Raw genomic sequence first — 26,934 nt, 5'->3', positions numbered from 1 at the left:
TAACAATTCTTGAATGATATAATGAACTATTGGTGTAAATATAAGGAATGAATTGCAGGGTTGATGTCATTATCGGGGATATGAACGCAATTGGGTTAGTCAAAGTACGCGTGTGGAGTCCGAAGACTCCACACGAATTGACCAACCCAATTGCGTTCATACCCCGATAATGACATCAACCCCGCAATTCATTCCTTAAATTAATTATTTACACTGTTTATTACACACATACTTTTTGAGATACCCGGGTATCTTGATATCTTTTTGGTTTTTGAAGTTTTTATGTGTTTGTCCATTGGGACTGTGCGTTAATCTCCTGGCCCTATTTTATCGATACTTCTTAAGCTTTACATACTTTATTGGCTTCTTTTAAATAGCCAAAATACGTACTTAAATTGAATTTGATAAATGAAAAATGTTGTATTGTAATTAGCTTAAAGATAAAGGCCCGGTTTCAAGAATTGTAAATGTACGGAAACGAAACGGTTAACGGGACCAGAGGTGTACGAAACCGAACGGGAAATAGAAGACCGGAAGTTTCAGCGAAATCATCATCGCGTGGAGGACAAAGTTTTCTAATACAAACAATAAGTTACTTTCAGGAATGTGTCAACCAAAGGTATTGTAACTTTTCATATTTCCGTTTTATGTTAGATATTCTTTGCTCTTAATATGACATTTATTCTTAATAAATGCCAGTTCTTATTGTAGTGCGAATGCACTCTTTGACATGTTGACACATGAAGTGCTTACGTCACTGGTCTGTGAGCACATCTCGGGGAGTTTGAGATCAGCTGTAGAAGAAGCAAGACGTACTTTGATATACTGTTTAATAAAGACCTCACGTGTTCTTTCCCTAAAGTTGATGGTAAGCTAGGTTTGGTCTAAGTAATAATAGGGAATACTTTAATGGTGGCAGCGGTGTTTTATTAAGCCGTTCCAGTGCAATTGTTGCTGAAATTCTGCAACTTTTGTTGGCAATTTTTCCTCGAGAATTTTCCCGCGTTTGAAGCCACATTTTTTCGTCAATTTTTGGCCGTTGTTAATTTTCTTCTGGTCTTACCAGTTGATTATTTGATTCTACGTCGTAGTCTCCATGGACTGCCACTAACCCGGCCCCTTCGTTTGCTTTTGTTTCTTTTTTGAGGCCTTTTCAGCGTCCTGAAGACTTGCAGACAATTCCAAATATTGGCCCAAGGTTAGCATCTACTATTGTAGATTTGCGTGAGCATTATGGCAATCTCACACCAGAAAGTTTGCAGACAATGCTTCGGCATAAACTGCCGGACACTGTCATGCAAGAGTTGGATTTCACGCCAAACAGAGACTTGGTCGGCAACACCTGCCCACCTCCTCTAGGTGTACAAACATCCCATACCTCCCCTCTTGTTTCAAAAATTGAGACAGAGGTTGACGGGTTTGAGACCTTGGTTGCCTCTGCACAAAAGCAGTTGAATGACCGCATTGATCAACTTACATCAATGCTACCTAGTGTCCCACAGCACTATAAATCTGATCATGTATTGCCACTCCCCAGTGTTTACAATCAGACAAATGCCCCTGTTCCAATGGCCCACCACTATATGCCAACACCACAACAGCTGAAACCCTAGTACCCCGTTCAACAAAGGTTGGACCTGGGTAGACTGCGAGAAAGTGACAGTGACGAGGATGTCCAGTCAGCGTCTGGTATCCCTCGCTCATACAGTACCCGACAGAAAAAGGTACGTATGCATAAAAGCAGTCGGTTACCTCACTCCAAACTCCTGTCCCTTCACCGTCTTGATTCATCTACTGATGAGTCCGACACTAGACAAGCCCCAATGATAAAGAGTGAGCAAGTCAAGTTGCACTCCTCCTTACCTGAGAAGGACCATATTTCGCAAAAACATGCGGAATACCCCCAAGAGGTAGTACAGGCGTCCCCTCATGGCCTCTCTATGCGCAAGGGTAGTCATGCATTGAAGGATATACCTAAATCTCTGGTATATGATGGTAAATCGAGCTGGCATTCATTTGAAATGAAGTTTCAGCAGTGTGCACAATCATTTGGCTGGAGTACAGATGATTGTAAACTCTGTTTATTACATTGTTTGTCAGGGAAGGCACTCGACAAATGTGCTCGATTGCTTCAATGCAGTCCAAAAATGCCTTACCGTTCTTTATTGAGCAAACTTAAGGAGCGGTTCGGCTCAGAGTTTCCCGCCTCTGCGCAAGCCAAGTTCGCTGACGCTTCCCAGGAAAAAGGTGAGTGTATGGAAGACTGGGCAGATAGGGTACAAGAGTTAGCGGCTGAAGCTTTCCGGTCACTGCCGGAGACCTTCACAAACCAGCAGGCGATAGACCGCTTCTGTCAAGGCCTGCAAGATCGAGAAGCTGGTCATAGCACCTTCATGCGTAAGTATACAACCATTGAAGAGGCCATGAATAACATCAGGTTGTTTCAGCATTCCAAGAGTGCTATGGGAAAGAAAAATCTATTCATAAAGCAGTAGATTATTACGAAGATGTAGCAAATGTCTACGCCGTTCAGAATCCTTCTGGACCTGCGTTAGACATGAGCGTTCTCAAGAGAGAACTACAGAGTCTGCGAGAAGAGGTGAAGCGGCTTGGAGAAGCTAGGCATACTCAACTGCGTAGCAGACAACAGCGTTTCAACCGTCCGCGAGGTACGTATGGCTGTTACACTTGTGATAGTAAGTCGCACTTGATCGCTGAATGTCCCCACAAGAAGGACTTTAAGGCGTTTGTTTTAAACGCAAAAGGGTCAGGATAGGGAGCCAATCCTTGACCCAAGAATACTCCGGCTCAAACCCAGAAGAGCGAAACGAGGTATGTAGCAAACTTGTTTCTAATGAGACCGTACCATCCAATTCACTACCAGACGCCCCGTCTGCGGTCATTGTTTCATTAAATGAGACCACTAATGACATCCAGCCAAAAGAACAAAGGGAGGTTCCTGCTCCTTGTTCGACTCCAGGATCTCTGCCAGCTATTGGTAGAGTTACAGACGACGAGATTGCACCTCCTGTCAAGGTTTGTTTGTTGATATCCATATCAGCATTAGCAAAACCGGTATGCGAGTTTGTTCTGAATTGCGACGTGTCGGACAATGTTGTCAGTGCGAAGCTCTTGCATATTCAGAATGGTACAGAACATGTCATTGCCTATGGCAGTTACATCCTAACGGAAGAAGAGCAGAAAAACTGCACTACGAGAAAAGAGCTGTTAGCAGTTGTAAGATTTACTCGACAGTATAGACATTATTTGCTTGGTAGACCTTTTAAGGTCCGGACCGACCACTCAAGTTTGACTTGGTTATTGAATTACAAAGAACCGCAGGATCAGTTGGCTTGTTGGATTGAGGAATTGGCTCAGTTCAACATGGTCTTGGAGTGCCGATCAGGAAAGGAGTCACATCCTGGTCACTGCAATTCATATGTAGCTGGAGTTGCAGTTGAAGATCTTCCTTGCGGTGGTTGTAATTATTGTGTGAGGGCTGACAACCAATGTGGTTCATTTTCCCGGAAGGTAGATGTAGTTCCGATGACAGCGCAGAAGGCTGAGGTTGGGGAAGGTCGTGCCTTCGTGAACCCAGCATCCGGGAGCGTCTGTCAGGGAATGGGGGCTACAGCCACATTGGGTAGTACACAACGGGCACATAGTATCTCGTGGCCGGAGGGCTCAATGATACAGAGTGAGATTGTGCACAGGGGATCAGCGAGTGCTCAATACATTACAGAGCAACAACACCATGTCTGTGACGACAGTGGCAAGCTGGTGGACAGAGTGGGCTCTCAGCAAATAGCTGTGTCTGAAGTAGCCGTTTCAACTGAGCCTGATACTCAGGCTTCTCCGACAACAGCAGAAAGCAGGACATGGGATCCAGGGGGGCATGAAGTATCAATGACAGCCAACGCTTATGGTCAGCGGCTGTAAGCAGTATCCTGAAGTACAGGATTAGCTGCCTTCCTTTTCTTCTAGGTGGGAGGGGAAAGGTGAAGTAGATGGGTTTACAAGAGTTGAGCCCATAACACCTAGTTGCAGTTGGTTACTCCATGTAGCCTCACCCAGAAGTGCTGGAAGAAAATATTTACTGATGTAGATATTTTGGTAGACGTCGGTGGTTCGTTCAACTTACTGGTTGGACCAGCCCTAGCAGTGATCTTGTCAGATACTTTTGACTTGATCAGCCTTCTACAGACCCCGGTGCCGTCTCAACAAAAGAAACAGGGGGAGAGTGTAGTGCGAATGCACTCTTTGACATGTTGACACATGAAGTGCTTACGTCACTGGTCTGTGAGCACATCTCGGGGAGTTCGAGATCAGCTGTAGAAGAAGCAAGACGTACTTTGATATACTGCTTAATAAAGACCTCACGTGTTCTTTCCCTAAAGTTAATGGTAAGCTAGGTTTGGTCTAAGTAATAATAGGGAATACTTTATTATTAGTTCGTCTTCAAAATTTGGAGACTCCCGAACATCTATTTTTAGATCTTAAAAGTATATATTTAGAAAGAGGGCTTTTCTTACATGACAGACGAGCATTTATATTTTTCTAAAGATATAACTATGTTGTTGTCATCTATATCGCCTTGTTTAAGTGCTAATTGGCTATAAATATATACAGTCCGACACTTACCAAGTTTTGTTGCTACTCCCCCAACAATTCCGGCATATTTCGTCGAATTTACATTTGCACTTTCGACAACCATCTTGGAAATAATTGATGGACTCCTTGATGGAGACCCACCTCCTGTGCCCTTCTGGTGTTTCTTGTAGCTAACATGCTCTTGCTTTGCTACCCTGTGGACATTTGCCCACTTATTTTTACACTCTTTTCCAGTTTTTAATGAAATCCCAACACTTGAAACATCCTCAGCAATCATTTCCCAAATGTTTTTCTTATCAACATTGCTACTTTTCAAATACTTAAGTTTTCTTTTTCTGTAGCTTTGCGTCAGCATTTCTAACTCTCCAATACTGAAGTTTTCATTCCTTTTTCTTTTGTTTACTTCAGGAACTGAATTAACAGATTGTACAGCCTCCATCTTGGATTAAAGCAGACGACAGGAAATTGTAAATGATTATGGGAAAACAAACAGGAAGTGAGCTTAACGCTGATGCTAACGCTAACACATAAGCGGTACATCAACGTTAGCTAACGCTTACATCAGGAGGGATTTGAACAACAGGATAACGCTAATGTCGTTAGTTAACGTTGACATGGATGATTTAACGCTAACACGTAAGCGTAAGCGTAAGTAATTAAACGAGTGTTTTGAACAACCGGGCCAATATATATCTAAAGTATAAAAACTCTTAAAGAAGTTAATATTACGCAATTTACTGAAAACCAATAATAATGAGATTAGCTTAATAGTGTTATAAGGGACTTAACAAGTTTTGAGAAATTGGGGCAAGGTTAGTTGTACCGGATAAAGCTCGCAAATTCCGAACAAATTTGAATTTTGACGACTTCCGTGTTATTTGTTTGTCTTTCTGCTGTACCCTCTCCGGAAACCTTATTTCAATGAGTTCGTTTAAACCTCCAGTGTATTTTAATGACCGTTCCAAGGCGTTACCTTATAATTCTTGATAAACACCCCTAGTTTTTTTTTATATATTATATATGTAGTGTGTTGTTTGTGGAGTTTGTGTTGTTGTTCCATGTTTCTGGTTTGTGATTGTTTTTTTTTTGTGTTCTATGTCTTTAGCGTTTACCCAGTGCCATTAAACGGGGTTTCTGTTTAAACTTTTGACTACTGTACTTGTTTTTGTAGTTTTTCAAATAAATATTGAGATCAGACGGTGTTATGAGTTTTTGTTACACTTTCCTTGTTTCACTAGTACACGGTCTCTCACTTTTGAGTTTGCGTCTTTTGTATGACGTCTGTTGTCTGCATACGTTTTCATTTTCGGTTAAGCTTTCAACTTGTTATTTTTTTACATTTTTGTGAAGTTCTGATTTTCCTGACTTTCGTTTCGGTGGTGAATCAGTTTTATGTTTATGGGTCTTCCAAAAAAAAAGTCCATACGGTGTTTGTTTTGCACTTGAATGTGCTGTCGCATGGTAACTTCGGATATATGAGTGCATACCTCGTTGCTATTAATGTGCTCTTTATTGAATCTGCTGGTATGCCCTACTGCGTTCATACAACATAAACTTAAGAAGAAATGCGATCAGCCATAATGCTAATTTTTTCTTTACTTTTCAAAGCTCTTGTTGTCAACTAAGTTCTTAAAATGATGCCTTATCTATGTTTCATGCTTTAAATTGGCTGCGTCTTGTTTAATATCGTCAACATTGTTAACCTTGCTCTTTCTCGTCTTCATCGAACTGTCACATTTGTACTTTCCAATGTCATCATCGTATTTCCTGTACTATTAATCCTTAACAGTTTGCTTACATAGTTCGAATCACGTAGGCTATGCAGTTATTTTCCTGAAAATATTGGACGGTCCTTTATTAAATGGAATAGCATGTTTAATAAAATGCAATTTAAACGTTTACTAATATAATAAAGAGTTATTTGTAAACAATATATACACAAAGCAGAAAGTAATGTTATACAGTTAAAAGAATGACATAACATAAAGTAACCCTAGATATATATGAATCCTTTCACATGTAACAAACTCGATCCGTTATCAGGGTGCCCAATACATTCAGCCGTATTTGGTCACCATTTCTGTTGAATATTTTGTGTTAATATATAAGTACTATTTATTTCCCTTAAACAAAAATTTCACACTTAAACAGAGTGTTCTGTAATTACAATCGAATAGTGGTATCTAACCTATGTTATTTTCTTTCATTTTAAACAATTTACTGATTTACAGAGGTTTTATATCTGACAGCGTTGAAATAATTTGATAATTAGGCTACCATTGATTGTGTTTAAACCAAACAAGCTTCATGTCAAAGTAGTATTGTGTGTATTGAAGTATTACATACATAATGCAAAACAAAACTTGTAAACTAAACGGATTTATTAATTTCGGACTTACAACCAAAGTCCAAACAGACAAAGAAGTCAATGAAGAATGAGAATGAGAAGTAAATCTTGAATAAAAAATGCCTCTAGATTATTGCAGTTGTTTCCCTTGAATCAGCAATAATGTTAAGGTCCTGATCAGCACTAGTCACTAGATTGCACTAATATGCAGCTGCTCAATGTTTATGATCCTTAACGAAGTTGGTATTAAAAGGAAGATAAACGACGGTTCTATTTGAGGACTCATGGAATTACTGAAGTTATGTCCAGATAAGACCTTGACCGGAAGACTTAAACACTTCGATCACATACGTTTTATATTCTTTTTATTTTAAACGTTGGCGCTGTTTTTTTCAACGGCAAAAGGTACACTGATAAACCCAGCATCTAGAAATAAAACTATTAATCGGCGAAGACGCCATAAAGACTCAACTTGAGTAACACAACGTCACAATAAAGCAAACACTCAACTAGATAAATACAACGTCACAATACAACGAACACTCAACTAGAGAAACACAACGTCACAATACAACAAACACTCAACTAGGGGAACACAACGTCACAATACAACAAACACTCAACTAGGGGAATACAACGTCACAATACAACAAACACTCAACTAGGGGAACACAACGTCACAATATAACAAACACTCAACTAGGGGAACACAACGTCACAATACAATAAACACTCAACTAGATACACACAACGTCACAATACAACAAACACTCAACTAGATACACACAACGTCACAATACAACAAACACTCAACTAGGGGAATACAACGTCACAATACAATAAACACTCAACTAGGGGAACACAACGTCACAATACAATAAACACTCAACTAGATACACACAACGTCACAATACAACAAACACTCAACTAGGGGAATACAACGTCACAATACAACAAACACTCAACTAGGGGAACACAACGTCACAATACAATAAACACTCAACAAGGTGAACACAACGTCACAATACAATAAACACTCAACTAGGGGAATACAACGTCACAATACAACAAACACTCAACTAGATACACACAACGTCACAATATAACAAACACTCAACTAGGGGAACACAACGTCACAATACAACAAACACTCAACTAGATACACACAACGTCACAATACAACAAACACTCAATTAGGGGAATACAACGTCACAATACAATAAACACTCAACTAGAGGAACACAACGTCACAATACAATAAACACTCAACTAGGTGAACACAACGTCACACTACAATAAACACTCAACTAGGGGAATACAACGTCACAATACAACAAACACTCAACTAGGGGAATACAACGTCACAATACAACAAACACTCAACTAGTGGAATACAACGTCACAATGCAACAAACACTCAACAAGATACACACAACGTCACAATACAACAAACACTCAACTAGGGGAATACAACGTCACAATGCAACAAACACTCAACTAGATACACACAACGTCACAATACAACAAACACTCAACTAGGGGAATACAACGTCACAATACAACAAACACTCAACTAGGGGAAGACAACGTCACAATACAACAAACACTCAACTAGGTGAACACAATGTCACAATACAACAAACACTCAACTAGGGGAGGACAACATAACAATACAACAAACACTCAACTAGGGGAATACAACGTCACAATACAACAAACACTCAACTAGGGGAATACAACGTCACAATACAACACACACTCAACTAGGGGAATACAACGTCACAATACAACAAACACTCAACTAGGGGAATACAACGTCACAATACAACAAACGCTCAACTAGGGGAATACAACGTCACAATACAACAAACACTCAACTAGGTGAACACAACGTCACAATACAACAAACACTCAACTAGGGGAATACAACGTCACAATACAACAAACGCTCAACTAGAGAAACACAACGTCACAATACAATAAACACTCAACTAGAGGAAGACAACGTCACAATACAACAAACACTCAACTTGGGGAAGACAACGTCACAATACAACAAACACTCAACTAGGGGAACACAACGTCACAATACAACAAACACTCAACTAGGAAAATACAACGTCACAATACAACGAACACTCAACTAGGGGAATACAACGTCACAATACAACAAACACTCAACTAAGGGAACACAACGTCACAATACAACAAACACTCAACTAGAGGAACACAAAGTCAAAATACAACAAACACTCAACTAGGGGAATACAACGTCACAATACAACAAACGCTCAACTAGGGGAACACAACGTCACATACCAACAAACACTCAACTAGGGGAACATAACGTCACAATACAACAAACACTTAACTAGGGGAACACAACGTCACAATACAACAAACACTCAACTAGGGGAATACAACGTCACAATACAACAAACACTCAACTAGAGGAATACAACGTCACAATACAACAAACACTCAACTAGGGGAACACAACGTCACAATACAATAAACATTCAACTAGGGGAATACAACGTCATAATACAACAAACACTCAACTAGGGGAATACAACGTCACAATACAACAAACACTCAACTAGGGGAATACAACATCACAATACAACAAACACTCAACTAGGGGAATACAACGTCACAATACAACAAACACTCAACTAGGGGAATACAACGTCACAATACAACAAACACTCAACTAGAGGAACACAACGTCACAATACAACAAACACTCAACTAGGGGAATACAACGTCACAATACAACAAATACTCAACTAGAGGAACACAACGTCACAATACAACAAACATTCAACTAGGTGAAGACAACGTCACAATACACCAAACACTCAACTAAGGGAACACAACGTCACAATACAACAAACACTCAACTAGGGGAACACAACATCACAATACAACAAACACTCAACTAGGGGAACACAACATCACAATACAACAAACACTCAACTAGGGGAATACAACGTCACAATACAACGAACACTCAACTAGGTGAATACAACGTCACAATACAACAAACACTCAACTAGAGGAACACAACGTCACAATACAACAAACACTCAACTAAGGGAACACAACGTCACAATACAACAAACACTCAACTAGGGGAACACAACGTCACAATACAACAAACACTCAACTAGGGGAACACAACGTCACAATATAACAAACACTCATCTAGGGGAATACAACGTCACAATACAACAAACACTCAACTAGAGGAACACAACGTCACAATACAATAAACACTCAACTAGGGGAACACAACGTCACAATACAACAAACACTCAACAAGGTGAACACAACCTCTTAATACAACAAACACTCAACTAGGGGAACACAACGTCACAATACAACAAACACTCAACTAGGGGAACACAACGTCACAATAAAACAATTACTCAACTAGAGTAAACACAACGTCACAATACAACAAACACTCAACTAGGGGAACACAACGTCACAATACAAAAGACACTCAACTGGAGAAGCAAATCATTAACTAGAGAACTGTCCAAGCAGATGGGAAATGGAAGCAACACACCACTGTATTACTCATAACAACACTTGTGTTTATAATTAGAATCTGTTTCAATAACAAATCACAGAGTAATATGTAAAATAAAATTTAAATTTTGCCTAATATGGAAAACTTTAATAAGTTAGAATACTGTGGTAATGGCAACAATGTAGAATATTGTTCATGAATTAACTAACATGTATACATTCGCACTCTTACGAAGCTAGACTTAACGATTAATATTCATGACATTTGATGATAAAGATGACAGCAGGAAATTAGAATTGCTCATTATATCACAAAGAGAGAAAACGTCTATTGTTTATATTGGAACAAAATGCTTAGAAAATAGTGCCATCAATACCATTTTCTGCCAGATTCTTTGTTTTTACTGTTACCATACAAACATTACCTAGATTACGTCTGTCAAAAACGTCTACTTCATCATTACACTCTGCACGTAAAAACGGCAAGTTGTATTGCAATTTCCTCTGTTGGAGATGAATGTATGATATAAACAACGATCACTGAACCCCGTTTGCAATATTCTTCACTGTAAGAGTTGTTTTCCTCGGGGGAATATTTGTTTTGCCTTACATTCATGTCGTTCTCTGTGTCGTGCAATAATACATTAAGAATTGACATTACCAGGAGATTGTAGCAAATACAGCTTTGGAGTAATGCGCATAAGCTCATGGTTATATTTTTATTGCTCAGCTTGTCCTTGTTGTTTCTAGTAAGGGCTTTGTCTGGAGTGTTTAGAAACAAAACATCAATAGAACAAAAAAAAAACAAACAAGAAAGACAGAAATATACTTTTAAAATTACCGGAATATCAGTATAGCTTGCCGTGTTATGACATAAGTTAAGTGACCAGGGAATAAAATTGCACGAATTGAATAGGCAAGCAACGCTTTTATGTCTGTTTTTTTTTTATTAAATTCAAGAGTTCTTACTTTGTCGAAAATAGCAAATTTGTTTTGTTGATTAAGCTTGGGTGCTGTATTTTACTCATAAAATGATGTAAAGAAGACACAACAACAATGTTTGACACAGATTAAAAATACCATCTAGTTTAAAGTACGACAAATGCCTGGAATAAGTAATCATTTGAGGCATACGCAACTATATAATTATGTAGACATAGTTTGGCTACTAGTGCAGTCAAGTTCATAAATTTAAACATTTTGAAGGCAATGTCTTACTTTGACCAGCGCAGATTCTTGGAGTCAAATTATCTCCAGGGCTTAAGCAATCAGGCTATATAAATAAACAATAACTTGTGTTCTTCAACTCTTAAGGCATTTTGACTGTAGTTAGGATGTATGGAGGGTAAAGGTTCTAATCTTTATGTTATCAGGACAGTTATTATCCTTTCTGCCCTTAAACCATTTTAATAAATCAATATAAACAACTGACCGAATGAGTGAGTAAATATGAATGAATGAATGAATGAATGAATGAATGAATGAATGAATGAATGAATGAATGAATGAATGAATGAATGAATGAATGAATGAATGAATGAATGAATGAATGAATGAATGAATGAATGAATGAATGAATGAATGAATGAATTAATTAATTATTTAATTAATGAATAAATGAATAAATGAATGAAGGAAGGAATTAATGAATGAAGGAAGGAATGAAGGAAGGAACGAAGGAACGAACGAACGAACGAATGAATGAATGAATGTAGGTTCAACTGATGGGGCTAAACTCTAAAATGTCAAACCGCGACACGAAGTGGGTGTCATACCACCAAGCCTGCCTCAGATCAACCAATTATCACAGACTGTAAAGTATGCCACTTGCCGCTGTAATGAGCATACATATATATTTACGGAAAGTAACGATTTAAAAATTGTCATGTACGTTGGTTATTTCCGTTTTGATTTTCATTGGTTGGTGGAGTTCAGATCCCGTCAAGAACATTAATTAATTGCTTACCAGCCCGCACGTGCTTAAAATATGCAATTAATGACAAACGTTTCTGGTTCCCATTAATTGACCTGAAAAAAGGTCAAAGGCTAAAGTCCTGCAAAGAAAGGAAGTAGTCCCTATGCACATGAACCGTAAAAGGACAACTAGCGGATCCATGGGGAGGTGCAACCCCCAACCTCCTTAAAGCATCCATGCTTACTTTTTTATTTCAATGTACGAGAAAAAAGTAATTTAATACGCCCGATGTGCACCTTTTTGGACTAGAAATTGTCAAAATTGTCTTTGACGAGTACCTGTACCCCCCTTGCGAACACCTTAAACCTTACAGAAACGCGTCTGAGAGAGGGGCGCAGGTCAAAAGGTTACAACCCTTAAGTTACGCCTACACCATCTACAAATCTACGATCGTCCCTGAGACCCGTATTATAGTAATATTATACCGCCACAAATTGACGAGTAACAACGCGTTGGTGTTTGTACTTCTGTTGATCGTTCGGTATAAATTAAACCGTCTTTATTGGAGCCTTGTCCCTTTCGGTCTGAATATGTGCAATGAAGTAATGGTAAAAGCAATATTAATTGTCTTTATTACTTGTAAAAGGTTTATCAAGCAGCCTCGTAATATCGTATGATCGTCAAAATGTAGACGAAACGATAATACATAAGTTTTATTATACACTAAGGGGCTTATTAAATGACGTTCAGACAAAGTTGCCTTAAGTTGCAGCTGCCTAAATTGGTCGGATGACAGTCTGTTCATCACACAATCCCTACCGAAAATAAGGATTTAGCTACCGTCTTTTTATGAGGATTCGTTGAGAAGCTTATTGTACAGTCTTGCATTGTGTTATTGCACAGAAGTAGAATCACTGACAATTGTTCAGACTAAGCAATGTGTAAGAAAAAAACCCGGTGAATTACGGCGTTGTGGTTGTAATATTCGTATTATTAAAGCATAGAGACCAATTTTATATGGGTTTTATTATTATTGCATACAATTTCTGCTGTAAAACTGGCTTAAATGCTTAGAGGTAGGAAAAAACGTAGCGAAAGCCGGTTTCAGACGACAATAAAGATAGTATTAGTCTTCGAGATGAAGTCTGATTAGTGATTACAGTTATGGAAACAGTAGTTATTGGACACCATAGGCAGCGATATTATTTTTAAATGGTGAATGCAAACACCATTCTTTCATTACCTCTTTAACTGTTTTATAATACGTTTATTGTTTTTTGGGTTTGCTAATTTATATTTAATAACAAAATGTATTGCTTTTCAACAATTCCATGATTTGATTTAGTAACATAAATAAGAAAACAACACTTCATATGATGTTATCTCATACATATCAAAGAGTGCAACATAAATTCAATTGAAAGAAACACACACAAAACTTTATTTTTCCAAAGTTACATTCTTGTAGTTAAATTTGTAAAAATAGAGTCAACAAGTAACGGAAGTATCATTAAAAGAATTGCAAACTATTTAGGTCAAGTTTTCTAAAGACGATGATAATGTTCTATCACGTTATGTATTAGACATATATGTGAAAGACAAGCTTGTACATGCGAGTTTAAGCTGTCATCGGTGCATATTTGTTTTAAGCGTCATTGTTGTTTATTGGCAGAATAATTATGTTCACGAACCTGACGCACTGTTCACTGAACGCTCAGTATGCATTGATAAGAAAAACACTGTTAAACACAATCTTTAATCATACAATCTCAAGAAGATACCAAAACAGGTAAACGAAGTTCCAATTACTGACATTAAAACTGTCCAGTTAGCTTAGTTGGTAGCCCACTCGCTTCTCATTTAGGCGATTGGAGTTCGATTCCCGCATTGGGCGCCGGTGAGCTTAGTTTGTGGTGACCAAGCAGGACAAAGTGATTTCCTCCGTGGAGTCAGGTTTTCCCTGATTATATCATTTTTGATTATGCGTTCAAAATACTTTTGATAGGAAAGTATGTTTCATTACTAACTGTGCAATACAGTTTGTAGCAAACTAGTTTTCGTCATTTTAACTATAAATGCAGAATGACAAATTCACAAAATATCGCTGAAATTAATCTTTTATGGAATAAAATTTAAATATATCTGTCTGCATTTCGCGCTACAGTGAACGTGATGAAGTCTGAAGTTAACATTGGACGCCATTTTGTTTATAAGGCAGTACAAATAAGTCTAATTAATTCATGTAAAGGTGAATTATATTTTTCATTGAAAAAAGCATGAACATTTACTTTAAAATGTTACTGATCTTGTCAAACCAAATTAATAACTCTTTAACTGTCTTGTGTATTTAATAAAATGGTCTCAATGTTTGTAGTGGGTCGTAAATATTTTACTGTTGGCGGAATTGCTTTTAGCTCTCCTCTTCACCCCCCCCCCCCAACTAACACACAAACACAATATACAGCACACTCAATGAGTTAGACCTACTTTCCATTCCCACCGCCAATTTATCGAAGTCGCGTCCAAAACACTAATTTTTATAGGTTCTGTGGTCCGAGAAGTTTGGATTTTAGGCCATCTGAGAGTGATCAATCAACCGAAATATTACAAAACTGCTATCCTTAGAGGGATTCACTCTGCAGCTACTTTATTAGATTCTACGCTAAAGCTGGTATTGTTCAAATACAAATATCAATCAATTGCGATCGCTTTAGTAAATTGCGGTTCTTGTTTTCAAATCCACTTCCGTGAAAGTATTTGATAAACATAGAAACATTATCATTTGCATGAAATTTGTTTTACATACGAAATGCAGTCTCGTTCGCCCATGGATATAAGAACGTGATTTTGCTCTTGTTGAAAATGTTTGATTATATCATGTCTGATTAATTTATTTTGATATAGTATAAACATGGGTAAATACATTACATCCAAAACAGGCTATGTACCTTTTGAAAGATTTTCGGAAAATCCACACTGATGAATGTGACTGGGGTCAAAAATGCCTGTCTCGTTTTCTATGGAGAATTCCAAAAAACATCACTACTTATTTTAACCACCAATATTAACTATCCTATAAGTAAACGCTACATTGTTTTGACCAACCGAATGACATCAAGGGTCATGGTTCACAATCGTGTGAAATGTCAGCTGTTTTACTATGTAATACAAACAGGCGCAGACAACTGCAGACAAGCTGTATATTGAAAAGGCTGACCTGAGTTGGGACTGAATGTGATGCAATGTTTTTCCCAGCTTGCAGTGTATGCACTGCGATTCAATACGGATACATAACAAAGCATAGCTATCGTGAGCGAATCATGCGATTTGTATATAGGAGATACACGTCAACACATGCTGATAACTGACAAAACATTCTTCGTCAATTATGTCATCAGGTAAAAGTAGATAAGAGGTCGATAGTGCTTCTGTCCCTATGTATCACTGGTAAGAGTGTTAATTACTGACACCTTTCGGTCATTGTCACCAATATTCGGCTAGAATACACATAACACTGATTAATGTAATTGTACAACTTCTTTATAGACTTTGGGACGCGGGGTTTTAACTTTCGGAATCAATGCAATCTGCATACAATCATAGTTTCATGTACAGTAAATATCGAGTCTTATTCAACGAATAATGTGATACCAGATAAAGGTCAGTACATGATAACAACTGACAACTTGTTCAACAATAGGGTTATCAGATATGAGTTGATACAGCGACTACTGACCCGATTGCCTTCACTTACTATTTCAAGCTGTATATTGGACTATCAAATACATCTCTTAATAAAATTTGATTTGAAGCAATGTATAATTGGAATGATTTACAACGTAAATTAATATAAAATACGTAGAAATATACGCAACCTATAACTGGAATTGCCATATTGGATATGAAAGTCCGCATTCTTCGTCGAACGACAAGGCTTTGAACTCCAAGTGCATACGAACATCGAAATGAGAAGCATTATATGTAAGACTGTGATATGCACGAACTTTCGGTCATATTCCTATGTTTGCTCGTTCGCTTTGTTCACTCGTCATTTATTTAATGTAAAAATCATATGTATATTTTTCTTCTGAAAGGCATTATTATGCTATTATTGGGGTAAAAACATCTGATGTTGAAGAGCTAAATATTCCTGTTTTAACGTTTCAAAGCCGAATTTTAACTCGATAACAGTTGACAACAAAATTTACTCAATCATACTGACTGATGAAATGCCCGTACCCTTATTTCCACTAGTGGGCCAAATTAAGTGCTTGGAGGACAAGCATTGTCTTGTAACCTCTAGTTGACCCACACTGTAGGCCCTGTGGTGTGTGGGTCGAAAATGGCATTTAGATGGCAAGTCTTGCTACCTTGGCTGACAAGGTGGTGTTAGTTTGGATATGGACATTAGAGGCGTTACTGAGCCATGGGCTCAATGAGCTTCCCCCTCTCATCTCGGACCTGGCTTGGGGTTCCACCAGCATGGTAACATTGAAAATGGCTTTCGTCTTTTGGCTTCTCCAAAACATAGAATTACAGGGACCGTAGTCTTAAGATTCCAATGACACTAAGCACGTGGCAATGTGAAGAGTCGGTCTACATTTATTTTTCACATGACACATTCAACGCAAACTGATGTCTTCGGTTGAGAAAAGCAAAACACATCCAGTTTGAATTCGATGCTTATCCCCATCGTTACTTATGGTCATGTATAACGAAATCTTCTGAGTATTACAGACCCCTGCAGATATATTACCAAGGTTTACAACTATACAGTTTTACATGAAATGAGCTTCGACAGAGGTTTATTTTCGATTCCAAAAGCATGAGGACAAACACAATGTTTTCAAATATTTCCAATGGTACATACACTTACATGATTAGACAAAGATACACGCTAGTTGTTTAAACAATGCTCAAAATAAAGCAGTTATGATAAAACATATAAACGTTAGTTTTTTGATATTACAAGGTCACTACATGTTTTATTATGATAAACGTGAGACTTCATTTATTTCTTTATAAAATCAAAGAAATTATCATAAAGGAATAATATATCATTCTGGCTAACTTTAGATGATTGCATGCTTAGAATTATAACAGTTAAATAATGTTAAGAATTAATATGGCTTGCATCTGTTTATAGATTAAGTGAGTAAATTGATTTACCTATCCAACCATGTAACCACAAACCTAGATAATGGTTTAAAACGAAATGTGAAAGGACGTTTAGCATGGTGGCATTCAATAAATAAACACAATATTTACAGTGCGTATTGAATGAAACGACAGAAATGCACATTTTAACATAACAAATACAACAACAATAAATAAAAACTATGTGCTGCAAAGTTAATTTCAATTTAGTTTATAAGGCTGCCAATTAGGTGTTTGCTATTAACAATCGATAAACAGATTTACGTTTTTTTGTCAAGAATAGCTAACGATGCTTAATGGTCACATTTACCAACTTACAACAAACAACAGTTATATATCAGTTAGAAGTCCATGCATGGCTGTATTCACAGATAATGGAGACACATCATTTATGTGAGTATACACTTTGCAAGTCATTAATTTTAAATTTACAACATACTCATGTTCCGTAATAAAACATGTCCAAATACAACGGTTTATTCGGTAACCTAATTTTGCGTAGTTATTACACTAGTTTAATATGAAAATGATTGCATGGGGTTATATAACTCCTGCGCCGTAAGTTATTTTATAAACCAATTTATATGAATATTGCGTTAACATTAATTTTCGAAAAATGTCAATTTCCTTTTTCAGATACAAGGGTATAACGACGGCTTGAATCACCCCCAAAAAATAATTAAGTGTTGATTAATAAATTCTACAGATGAAAATAATTAAGGAAAACTATTTGGAGTATAACAATTAGTCATATTATATATACAAATAATAGCTCTACAAAATAGCAATAAAAAGGGCTAGTTCATTAATTGGCGTGTATTTATAGAGTTAGCACTGACTGCTGAAGACGAAAGCTACATACTGGAATTTATTATTGCTTTTTACATGAGTATTCATTCACTGCTTACATAAAATATGCATCAATTCATTTTGCCCCGAAAAAAACACCTTTTATTTGTTTTTTTAAGCAAATTAATATAAACTAAAGCTATATATCATTCTAAAATGTATTATAAACATTGACGAAATGTAACTGTTAAATATCATTTTTAATAAAGTTGCCACTTGTTAAATTCACTGAAAAATGTCAAATTGCCAGATTGTGTAGATCATTTGTGTAATATTGTAGTAGTCTTATAGCAATGACTCAACTATTGTGGGATGAATCTATCATTAACTGGTGTTATGAGATATAGGTGATGATGCAAGCAGTAGTAGGCAGAAACATGCTAGAGATCATAACATTCAGTACAGTATCACCAATATATTCGTTCACCTTAAAAGTAGTATGTATGTTTTGAACTATCGGAAAATATAGAAAATATAGTTAGATATGTGGAAGATTAAAAAACTATAGATATATTGTGGTTCATCACTCCCTACAAAACAAAAGTAAAACAGAAACCAGAATAAGGTTGTAACGGGCAGTTTCAGATCCAGAGTGTCTACAGAAGCATATTTTGGCATCGCCGATCGATAAACGAATGAACAATATGGAAGGAAAACGCATGACGATATTTTTTGTGTGTAAACCCGGGCATTAAATTAATGTTATCGGATATCTCGTCAACATGTTTAATGAATAAACTGGAGGAATGAACCATTTGGGGACATAAACTAATATTTTAACTTATTTCCTTTGACAACCACTTTTACATTAAGTACATGAAAAGAGATAAATCAAAGACTGGGTTAAAGAAAGAAAGATAGCAGTCCGGAAATTTAAGAATATTGACGACATGTCCATGATGGTATAAAACAAGCCAAACTTTAAATAAATCTGCAAAGACTACAATATGTTCTGCATTAAGGAATATGACTGTCAGTCCAAGCAGCCCATTACTTTTCCTGCACAGCCATCAACGTCAAATGGAAAGACACAAACATTGAGCGTATTATAAGCAAAACTATAAACTGTGTTTATGTTTTGTTATATGAACTATAAACATGTATCAATGTGTAAACACTTAAAGTCTTAAAGGTTTCTGAAAGATAAATAAACCGTGAAAAGGAATCATTTTAAAACTCACACATTTCTTGACCTCTTTCATGAAAAACCAAATTATATAACATGATTCATATAACAAATGAATAAAACGTAAATTACATACTATTTAATACATAAAAAAGTTTTCTCTAAAAAATGACACTTTGTTGCTTAAAGAGTAATTATCATCTGAAATCAAAAATTCAAATACAAACAAACACTTATCAGGGTTAGAATACATTTGCATTGTGCCGATAAATGCTCAACTGTTTCTGAAATAACACAAAGAGTACATAGTACATCTAAAGGACGTTTGGAACTTGAAAGGAAGTGTTTACAATTATTATGAACAAGTTAAAAACTATCTTTACAAACCGACTCATCAACTCTGTAGACTATTTTTTGAAACAAAATATTGTAAGTGAATGGCGGAAATTGTGTATTAACACAGTTGCATGTAACAATGCTTTGCAGATATATCAATAAGGGACAGGGAGCTATGTCTAAATATTCTTCATAAAGATGGTAAATGTCCATAAAAGGTCATCTCACATGAACTTTACCACATGACACGATGTCTATCGTTATTACCCTTTGACTGAGTTCAAACTAGATCACTCTTCGTTTTTCTCCGAATGCTTTGGTTCAATGTTTTGTTGATTGAATGCTTCAATATCCTATTGACTACCTTCGAATGTCTTCGTTTAAATGCTCGTCATTGTTTTCGATATCAAATTCTGACAGGAACCAAACGTTTTCTTCTTTTGAACGTTTTCAGCATTTCCGGTCTGCAATTGTTGTTGCTCAAAAGTGCTAGTTTCCGAAATCTGGGAGGTGCTCACAGGTAATGCATGTGTCTGCTTTTGAAAATTTTCGCATGTTCCGGTTTCCTTGTAGACATGGTCTGGAAGTGTAAATTCATCTTGCACAAAAACAGACAAATATACACTCATGTTTAAATTAAGGGAATCACAATAACCAAGTAAAAAAAAGTTATCACCATAGTTAACATATGCGGTTTATTATTTTACCTTTGGGTCGATAAGTAACACCTTCAACAAGGATGCTGTCGATGCCATAACCAGAAATTTGGTTGAAAAGAGTGATATCTTCCTCGAACAAATCTTTTAAGTAGGAAGCATATTCCTTTGGCAATTGAAATACGAGTATAAAACTCGATGATTTTTGAATGCAGACGAGACGTATGTGTTCCATTGGGAGAAATATCAGTCTAGATATCCTGAGTTTAATCGTATCCAGTTGGATTAGGGAAAGCCTGTCGAAGCCCTTGACATGGACTTTGATCAAAGTCTGTTGTGATCCTAAAAGGCAAGAACAGTATACACATTCATATATTGCAAAACTTTACCGTGGAAACTCGCATTGTCGAACTCTGTTATCTCGAACTCTTCGAATAATAGTTATCGTAAGACATTCCTTGCATTTCGGTCATACCGTTTGTTTGTTATTTCAAAATATTTTCCGAGGTCCCAATGACTTCGACATACGGAGTTTTGACTTTTATTTATCAATATAAATTTAGAGATTATTAAAGATAATTTTATAACACTTTTTTAGGTAACGTACTGACATTCTTAATTGTTATCAATTTTAGGAATGCAAACAATACTCCTAAATATTGAACGGTACCAATACTTATTTCAATAAGATATTCCGTGCCCTGACGGACAAAACCTTATTTATTTCAAAAGAGTCCAAATGTTTATAATGAAATGTTATTTCTTATATGAATTAAGACGATACATAATGAGTTGTCAATTAGATAATTAATGCGATTGGCCTTGGCATGTGTTCGTTCAATATATCACAATATGTTACCTAGATCTCCTTCTTCAGTGCATGTGTAAAAATGAAAGACATCTCTTTCCTCCCGAGTGTATTCTGCGCAAAGCCTCACCAGCTCCATGTTGCGCAAATTAAACAAAGCGGCTTGCAAATAGATAAGATTATCGGAACTAAGCAGGTGTCGGCGTTTCAAAGAACTAAGCAACTTCGGTGTTGAAGTAATATCATCAACAGCTCTGGCATTTCCAAGCTCATCTATAACGATAAATCATTATACATCATTTAATTATATTTTTGTTATGCCATTATGTATAGATAATCTATTTTATTAGATACAAAAAAAATAAATAAATAAAACTCCATGTCTAACTGCCGATGATTTGAATTTATGAAAGGGTATATACAACCATTGTTCTATTTAGATCACGTAAGCAAATACAGTTAGTAGGCCAAGTTGGCTCTTTATCGCAAATATGAGTCACTTCGGTATGTAATACATTTTGTTGGACAAGATCTTTAAATTCCTGGTATAAATAGTGTGTAAGAGTAGCCGTACCTCCTAACACTATGTATATTTACCAGATGAAACCCATTATTTTTTTTCTGTCCATATCCTTAGTTTTAAACATTAGACCGCCCCGATAACCCAGTGACAGATTGATAAAGGTCTCAGTTTCAATCCCCTGCGTGTCATACCGCAAGTCGTTTTAGTATGATTTCAGCAAAGCCATTGCCTTTCGATTGACATCAAAAGGAAAATGCAATACTCAGCACTGGTTTAACTCAGAAAAATTGTATCCCGTGACTTAGTGGTTAATTAAGAGAGTTGGTCACATGGTTATATAAGGCCTCATAAAAAGTTATCCAATGACAATATTGATCATATTTGTTTGCAAATATACCATATGATATAAACTCCTTAACTGTAGTTTTAAAATTAATAAAGTTAGTCAAAATCTCATGTATTGCCATGAATTATAGACTGAAATTTGTACATAATTCCTTTGTATTGCTGTATTTAAATATGAGAAGGTTGGTAAAAGTCTTGGTCATTTTTTGGCAAAATTTTAACCGGATCCAAATTTAAAAATTATAGCCGAAGGAATGAGGGTTTTAACATGTTATAATTATTGTTTAAAGTAAAATGTTAATGTTTTATGTATAATACGAACCTTGAACTAGTTGTGTTTTATAATGTTTAATGCGAAAAAGTAAATAATGAGTTTTAAAAATTGCAGTTAATGCCGATTTAAATCTGACGAAAAAGAAATTGGTAAACTGTGTCTCTGTCGATACAATCATCGTTTGAAAACCAGCAATTAATGAATAAGGGGAGATAATTTCAAATATTAGATATCATATTACATAATTGTTTGTCGTTAAAATTGCGGCAGAAGAGATTTATAATCGTTACAATTTGAGAGCTGAGTGATTTTCTCCACAATTACTCTATTGCTATACTGGGAAGTTTTAATGGACATAAATTGTCAATTCGAGCAACGAAGTAGTGATGAAACCAACTATGACACTATGGGCTTATTCTTAATAAATCTAGTACTTTTAAAGGGAATTATTTCAAAAATAGTATCGTCGGCTATTAGCGAGACACAACAAAGTAAAAAAAGCACAATGAAATCAACATAATATACATTTAATGATGGACAAACGCCAGAAGAGATTACATTTTACATAACCATTTAATATATGAACAATACATATTGCGGTTACCGCCTTGATACTTCAACAAATGAATTCACTGACAGGTCAATTTTGTTAACTAGATATCACAGTTAAGTATTGATATCTACACTTCTTCTTCCTTTCCTTAAAAGAGCGGCCTTCCGGCAATTGGAAATATTTTTCGATTAATGCAACATTTTCAGATATGTTAGCACCGCAAATCATCTCGTTTAAAAATAAATTGAAAATTGGTTGTCTCGTTATTGTTTTTGTCACCAGGCCACTACAAAACTTTAATGAACATGTTGAAAAGTATTTATTTATGATTTGTTAAATGTATTTAATGTAATAAGCATTTCAATTTATTATTAACAAGTGTTTCGTATTGATTTTTCCAACGTTATTGTGACATAATAAGATAACCTGTTTCCGGTAACGGTCTGGTCCTTCTAATAACAGAATGGGTGAAAAATAAATAGTTTAGGTTTCCCTAATGCAATTCAGTATTTTATTCACAATTTTGGAAAGAAATAATAAATTAAAGGTGTAAATATAAAAAAAAATCGCGTGATTGGTGTTATTTTCAGGGGTTTGAACGCAGTTGGCACTTCGGACATCTAACACTTTAACCAGTCCAACAGCGTTTATACCCCGATATTGACATTAATGAACGTTTATACCCCGATAAAGACATCAATGACGTAATTCATTCTTTTGAAAAAGAATAAAGCCAATAAAAATTACACAAAGGTTTCATGAGGTCTAACTTATAGGCTATTACTAAAAAGTATTATTAGTTTATGGATTTCCAAAATATATTTTCTTATACTTATCCATAAACCCAATGGACATAATCATTTAAATTACGTTAGCAAATCAAGAAATCAAACCGGTAAAATATTTGGGTACTACTAAAATATACAAAACGTAATTTTATATGATAAAACTAACCTTCAAAAGAAAGTTTCAGTTTTTCAAAATCTTCAGCAGATATGCTGTCAGAAATTTTACAAAGTAAATTATTAAACGCCCAGTTCTTCAATTCTCTGACAGGCAGTTGGCTATCCAATAAACTGTTTTCGTTTGAACACGAATTTGTGGAGAAGGTCATCTCGCACTGAGAAACATCGGATGCGCCGGAAAGAAACGATTCATATTCTTGCATATCAGCTGACATGTTTCGGCCGTCGTCTTTTTTCAGACCCTGTGGATGTGTTCCTAAAGAACGGCTTCTCTTATCTTCACGCAATAGTTCAATACTTTGTGACTGTGTTCCTGGAACGAATTCGTTATTGGGATCATTAAACAAATCGACACTAGTCACACCAACACATTGGGATTCAGAAAATGTTCCACTATTTCGTGTAATCGTGTGATCTGAATATATACCATTTCCAGTTTCTGGCATAGCTGGAAGACCTATTGCATCAACAGAAATATCATCCTCTTCTGTTAAATTTGTATGATCGTCAGACATGACTTTTTAACAGTGAGCTGTCATTATTGTATGTAATTAAGATATAAATGAAAATTAAATACAGGACGTAGCTAGACATAATTTAAAAGGACAGGCCCGGTTTGCTAGCGGTGTTCAAATGCATGTTCCCTCGCTTTTGATTGTGATGCCATTAGGTGCGTATATACCACTATATACCTCTTTGGATATAAAATACAAAGCCAAAAATGCAAACAGTTTAAAATACCATTTTTGAAATCATCAGCAGGCCCGGGTTTTTGTGCCTAATTGGAGCTACGCATTTAAATACTAGAAACCTAGATTATATTTGTAATCACTAAGCAACCACTTCAACTGCACTTAAACGATAGTGTTATTTGCACATACTTACAACCATGATAAATACTTAATGAGGTCAAATTGATTTAGTGTTTTTTGTATTAATACAACTTCAAAGGGTACTTAATTAATTTCTATGATAATAAAATTAATTTGTTAAACTTCGTACATGTACCAAACACCTCTGTAGAAACATGTTAGTCAAGTCTTTATCTACAGAACATAACGATGATAGAGGAATGAAAATGTTATTTAATTTTGTAATAGAAAATCTCGCATACTTTGGCCAATAAATGGGCAATAAAGTGAAATTAGAACTTAAGTCATATAATTGAAAAATAAAACGACATCGTCAATTCATAAACACACGTCTATAAAGTGTTGACTGATAGTATTGAAGCTTTATTCATACAAATGAAGCTTCAAATAAGACTAAATTAAGAGATTTAAAGCTGGTCTTACATTTTTGAAAGACGGTCACAGTTAAAGCTGACAAAACACACATTAGACTGAAAAGTATGTTGTGGCTGTGAATGCAATGATGGAATAAGTTTGGTGATAAATTGATGAAATAATTTAAGGTTTTGCATCTCAAGTACCTAAGGATATTTCTTTGTACAAATTATACTATATAGGAGTTGATTTTCATTAGCCTTGGATGTGACAAACTACTAACTAAATTTCATTAATTCTTCGAATATTTTATCATTGTTCCGTTTTAAAGTGTATGCCTCCTAATGCAGTCCAGGTGTTAGTTATAAAGACTGAAAGTGTTTGGATTTTGTTCAGGGATACAAAATAAAAAAAAAATACCTAAGTGCGCTTAACCCAGGGTAGACTTAACTTCGGTTAAGTTTGGTACATGAAGTCTTCTTTGTACTTAAATAATTATATTGACAAATTTAAGTTTTCATCTTTATTCGATAGGACAGTGCATTTAAAGTAATAAAGTTGTTCCAGAATCAACTAATCGTGCGATATGATAAGTCTAAATAATTGTTAACATACATTGACAACTTCAAAGCCTTGTTCATCAATTCGTAGTCAGGTAGGATTATTTACGGGGGCAACTGTGTGTCTGTCAATCTGCCGGTAAATGTTACGCGTGTAAACTGGCGCGTAATCATTTAACACTGACTTTTATTATACAACATATTTATCAACTTTTTGTTGACGCGGGGATTTAATGCAAATTAAGCCTACTATCTAACAGTTAAACATTACATCCACTCCAACTAATCATGTCATTTGATACTAGATAACGGTCAGCATATGAGAACACCTGACAAGGCTTGAACTTCTCTAATCAGATATGAGCAGATACGTTGATGAATGTGCGTCTGTCATTCTATCGATAACTGGTACGTGTGGTAACAACTGATAACTGTGGGTAATTGATGTAAGATCAGACACACTGGTGATAGTGTCAATCAGAAATAGAAAACGATATCGATAAAGTTATATGCATATTAAATTATATGATAACATGATAAAAAGGGAATGAAAAATATATATATGATTTCGCGTACATCGAATCTTTTCAATATAGTATTTCCATTTTTATATTTGAATTTGAAGATTTCGGTCTCATTTCGGAGGAGGTAAAACAGACCTGGAGACGTTCGTATTATGTTAATCATAAAATTTAAAAATAAACATCCCTTTTTGATACTGCCACCTATGCGAAGAAATATCTAGGTACAATGTCTTTATCGATACCTTAACGGGCGTGGAGTGTTTAAGACAGGTCAGCTTGTTTATAAACCAAAATGTAAAACCATTTAACTACGGTTTAACTATTTGTATGGGTAGAAAGTTTCACGTGTGTACTTAAAATTGAATAACGTTCAGAAGTAACATGTCTTATGGTAAAATCAGCAATGCATTCGCTAGAGTGACCCAATCCGAACGATGGTCTGAGATGGTATATCCTAGCTTTGATTCACCGAAAATATTGCAACAAATTTTTTTGGCCTCAAAATTTTTATTACTATTCAATATTTTGTCCATTTCTTATTGAATTAAAAAATAATTATTTTAACTTTATGAATGATGTAATTTCGGTCATTTATTTCCCCATTTAGAAATGTGCGAGCTCA

The 26,934-nt window shown here is 35.8% G+C and overlaps 2 protein-coding genes across 2 annotated transcripts; one reads left to right on the top strand and one right to left on the bottom strand.

Annotated features, from left to right (window-relative positions):
* The first annotated feature begins 730 nt into the window (after positions 1-730).
* Positions 731-2,495, top strand: LOC128245734 (uncharacterized). Its single transcript, XM_052963961.1, has 3 exons — positions 731-868; positions 1,158-1,417; positions 1,631-2,495. The coding sequence occupies exons 1-3, from the start codon at positions 731-733 to the stop codon at positions 2,493-2,495; spliced, it is 1,263 nt and encodes a 420-aa protein (XP_052819921.1).
* Positions 2,496-19,605: 17,110 nt separating this feature from the next.
* Positions 19,606-24,517, bottom strand: LOC128245733 (uncharacterized). The gene is made up of 5 exons (XM_052963959.1): positions 24,430-24,517; positions 23,992-24,315; positions 21,394-21,615; positions 20,586-20,876; positions 19,606-20,458 (listed from the first exon to the last, which is right to left on the bottom strand). Exons 1-5 carry the CDS (start codon positions 24,515-24,517, stop codon positions 20,259-20,261), a joined length of 1,125 nt encoding a protein of 374 aa, XP_052819919.1. The 3' UTR covers positions 19,606-20,258.
* Between the last annotated feature and the right edge of the window lie 2,417 nt (positions 24,518-26,934).

Source organism: Mya arenaria, chromosome 9, assembly GCF_026914265.1.
Source record: "Mya arenaria isolate MELC-2E11 chromosome 9, ASM2691426v1".
In the NCBI taxonomy this organism is placed as follows: domain Eukaryota; kingdom Metazoa; phylum Mollusca; class Bivalvia; order Myida; family Myidae; genus Mya; species Mya arenaria.
The sequence above is the reverse complement of the archived record's forward strand: the minus strand, read 5'-3'. Positions and strand labels throughout refer to the sequence as shown.

Coding starts and splice junctions, on each gene's coding strand:
- LOC128245734 (XM_052963961.1), top strand. CDS start 731: ATGTTGACACATGAAGTGCTTACGTCACTGGTCTGTGAGCACATCTCG. Junction 869..1,157: donor TTCTTTCCCTAAAGTTGATG/GTAAGCTAGGTT, acceptor AGGCCTTTTCAG/CGTCCTGAAGACTTGCAGAC. Junction 1,418..1,630: donor ATTGAGACAGAGGTTGACGG/GTTTGAGACCTT, acceptor CGTTCAACAAAG/GTTGGACCTGGGTAGACTGC.
- LOC128245733 (XM_052963959.1), bottom strand. CDS start 24,517: ATGTCTGACGATCATACAAATTTAACAGAAGAGGATGATATTTCTGTT. Junction 21,616..23,991: donor ACTGAAACTTTCTTTTGAAG/GTTAGTTTTATC, acceptor TTATCGTTATAG/ATGAGCTTGGAAATGCCAGA. Junction 20,877..21,393: donor CACTGAAGAAGGAGATCTAG/GTAACATATTGT, acceptor CTTGCCTTTTAG/GATCACAACAGACTTTGATC.